This window comes from Austrofundulus limnaeus, unplaced genomic scaffold, assembly GCF_001266775.1.
Source record: "Austrofundulus limnaeus strain Quisiro unplaced genomic scaffold, Austrofundulus_limnaeus-1.0 Scaffold2, whole genome shotgun sequence".
Lineage (NCBI taxonomy): Eukaryota > Metazoa > Chordata > Actinopteri > Cyprinodontiformes > Rivulidae > Austrofundulus > Austrofundulus limnaeus.
The window spans coordinates 352,196-356,051 of NW_013952404.1; the positions used below are offsets into that span (position 1 = coordinate 352,196).

The following is a 3,856-nucleotide window of genomic DNA, read 5'->3' on the forward strand; positions in this document are numbered from 1 at the left end:
TGAGACAACTAACTGTATTTCTTCCTGTATTTCTGATTAAGTTTAAACTGTAAATTCTCTGTGTTTTAGCACATTTGTGTTACATCAAATATTTCAGCACTGGTTGCAGCAGCATTTCCTAAATATTCTATTTTTTTTTTACAAGAATTACTACCAGGGCGCCAGCAGAGGGAGCAGTAGAGCTGTGCAAGTAGACCACACTCATTTACACACATTAATCTAAATGTATTCAGATTTTATGAGTACACGAAAAAGGAATTAACTAAAAAATCATTATTATTTACAGCCTAACAACAAAAATTATGATGGCCATTTCAAGCATGAGTTAGTGAACATGTGCACGTACTAATTCAAAAAGCATTATAGCTATTAAGACATTTCACAACAGGTGATTACTTGTACTCATGATGCACCAATTAAAACACAGGTGCACAACAAACTGGGCCATTAAACCTATGTTCCTGTTTAAAATGATGATGTTTTTAAGCATTTAATATCCATTTACAACTAATGAATATTTGCACATTTAGCAGCAAAGTTAGAACTACAAAACTCAGTGAGTTGTTTTGGGACATAAGTTATTTTTTACAAGAAATACTCGTAAAAAATTAGCAGCATTAGCAGAGTTAGCAGTGCTGGCAGCATTAGCAGCATTAGCAGAGTTCGAGGTTGCTTTTGTCTCAAGTTGATGAGGTCACAAAAAAGCAGTGCACCAATAGCAAAGGCTGCATTCCACTCTGAAAAACCTAAATGTAAACTTAAACATATAACCACAACATTTAAGATTTAAATTTAACATTTAGCAAAAAATTTGTATTTATCCAAACAGACTGCTCAAACACCTACAACAGGTAAGATACTGTTGCTTTCCCAAAGGCCCACTTCCAAACGATCTGAACTATCTCTTTACAAACATGGCTAATCTCAGCTCCTGTGGGAAGGTGATGCTCACGAGGTGTGGTGGGAATATGTTCTGGTATCATGTGTGTCTGGTGGAAAGTATGACATGAACACAGTGAGGGAGGGAGTCATTATTCCAGCCTTCCAGACAGTTATAATCCGCTCAGCCAAACTGCTACCGACCCACCCCCACCATGGCCCCCGCGACCCCAAAGAAACTCCAACAAAGACAGAAAAGCTCTGAAAATCAGACAGGATTTAAAACCCCGCAGTCTGGATCCGTCTGGGGCCTCGGAGTTAACCCTGCAGAGGAATTCAGACCATTCCTGGTTTATTTATTTTTACATACTTAAATCTCCAGACGACACAGAACACTTTATGTAATTCATGTTAACGAGGACTGAATAATCAGCTGATACTGGACCAATTTAAAAACAATAACTCATGACTTGGCCAATGCAGTGCATACATAAACATTTGCAAGCTGGAAAAATAAGATGCTGCAGCTACAACCAGCGCCATCTAGCTAAAATTTTAGACGTTTTTATTGGAAAAATTGCTCTTTTATGTACTATTTTTAATGAAAATGTTTATCCAGGAGCTGTTAAATATACATTTAAATTAAGAGTTGGGCAATATTGGTAAGAATAATGAATCACRATTATTTGTGGTGTGTATCTGATAATGATTAATCCAACGATTAATAGATGACACTTGTATTATTTTTACTCTAAAATAGTCAACCTGTGTTCTAAAACTATACTAAACAATTATCTGTCAAATTTATGTCTTTACTGTCCACAGCCAGCCCTGCGTTGTCTCCTTCCAGCGTTTATCTCACTGCTCATAAGGGACAAGTTCAGTTTTAGCATTGGCTCAATGTTAGCATTAGCTCTGTTAGTGTTTGCTACACCTTAGCATTAGTGTTTTCTCTGCATTAGTGCTAGCTCTGCGTTAGCACTGCTTTAGTGTTAGCTCTGCATTATCATTGGCATTAGATCTGCATTAGTGCTAACTCCGAGTTAGCTCTGCATTAGTGTTAGCTCTGCATTAGCATTGACATTAGATCTGCATTAGTGCTAGCTCCGAGTTAGCTCTGCATTAGTGTTAGCTCTGCATTAGTGTTAGCTCTGCATTAGCATTGGCATTAGATCTGCATTAGTGCTAGCTCTGTATTAACATTGGCATTAGATCTGTATTAGTGTTTGCGCTACCTTAGCTCTACATTAGCATTTGATCTGAATTAGTGCTAGCTCTGTATTAGCTCTGCATTAGCGTTGGCATTAGATCTGCATTAGTGTTAGCACTGCGTTAGCATTGGCATTAAATCTGGATTAGAGTTAGCTCTGCATTAGTGTTAGCTCTGCATTAGCATTGGCATTAGATCTGCATTAGTGCTAGCTCCGAGTTAGCTCTGCATTAGTGTTAGCTCTGCATTAGTGTTAGCTCTGCATTAGCATTGGCATTAGATCTGCATTAGTGCTAGCTCCGAGTTAGCTCTGCATTAGTGTTAGCTCTGCATTATCATTGGCATTAGATCTGCATTAGTGCTAACTCTGAGTTAGCTCTGCATTAGTGTTAGCTCTGCATTAGCATTGACATTAGATCTGCATTAGTGTTAGCACTGCGTTAGCATTGGCATTAAATCTGGATTAGAGCTAGCTCTGCATTAGTGTTAGCTCTGCATTAGCATTGGCATTAGATCTGCATTAGTGCTAGCCTTGCGTTAGCAGCTCTGCATTGGTGTTAGTGTTGCATTAGCTTCACATTAGCATTAGCTCCATGTTAGTGTTAGCTCCACAGTAGCATTAATCCATTTATGCGTTAGCCCTGTGCCGCTATAACTTATAATCACTAACAGCAGTAATTGCAAAGTGCCGAATATTATTTTGTGACCAACCCTAATTTAAATTAAAAGCTACAATTAAAACTTGTAAAATATTTTTGTCCCCCATTTGTGGTGCCCCCTAGATGGACGGCACCCTCAGCATTTGCCTATACTGCCCATGTCACTTACAAACATATTAACTTTTTTTTTAATGAATAAATTGGAATACATCACCCAGTTGTGGCCCTGATTTTTGAAAACAGGCATCATCAGTCTATGGATAAATGTCTCAATGAGAGAAATGGGAGTGAATGGGTTAAACTATGAAACAGTCCAGTCTGTAACTGGAAGTCTTTGCCCCACTGAGAAATCACTGCTTGGAGGCTTTCAGGTTTAAAAAGTAAATAAAAACAAGTCAGCTGAGCGGTCTGTCCCACTCCTCCACKGTCTGCGGGCTCTCTGAGCCTGTTCCTGTCAGTATTTGCTGTCATACTTTGAGGATTACTATTCTGAGCCAGGTTTTATAAACTGAGACAGTTGTCTGCAGCCGTCACTCTTCTTCTTCTACGGCCTCCAGGAGACACAGGATGGAGCTGAAACGAGCAGAACGTCCACGATTCGCGGGTCCAACTCACCGACATAATGCACCACACACGTCTGTCCTTTTTTGGGGAAGGTCCTTCCTGTGGGGGAAACCAGTGAGGCGTTTTAAATGTATTATCTGCAGCTGAATCAGACATTCTGTTTTTACCCCCCGGTGTGGTTATTTTTGTTTGTTTGTTTTATTTACCGTCACCCGGCGTGATGGTCTCAATTTCCACTCCCATTTCAGCGGCGTGTCCCTGAGCTGCTCCTGCCGTCGGTCTGACCGCTCCTCCTGAGCTCCCTCTCTCTCTCCGCACAGAAAACTGTCAGAATTCCACTTCCGCTTCGGACCTTCAAAATAAAAGCCTCATGATGTAGAGCAGACCTTTCCAAAAAGACCGGGCGGCGGGCAGCACCAGAGATAACCAAGTACATTTACTTCGTTACAGTACTTAAGTAGATATTTGTTAGGATTTGTAATTTTACCAATTATTTTTAAACAGCCGTTTTTATTTTGTTACATTTTAAAGCTATTAATGATAC

General features: G+C 39.8%; 1 protein-coding gene across 1 annotated transcript in view; it reads right to left on the minus strand.

Annotated features, from left to right (window-relative positions):
* The window catches only part of fkbp1ab (FKBP prolyl isomerase 1Ab), an 8,863-nt gene extending 5,227 nt beyond the window's left edge, over window positions 1-3,636 (minus strand). The window contains exons 1-2 of the mRNA XM_014009590.1: window positions 3,519-3,636; window positions 3,364-3,411 (exon numbers count right to left, since the gene is read on the minus strand). Coding sequence (XP_013865044.1) covers window positions 3,364-3,411; window positions 3,519-3,555 — 85 coding nt within the window. The 5' untranslated portion in view covers window positions 3,556-3,636. The remainder of the gene's footprint in view (window positions 1-3,363; window positions 3,412-3,518) is intronic.
* Window positions 3,637-3,856: the final 220 nt, after the last annotated feature.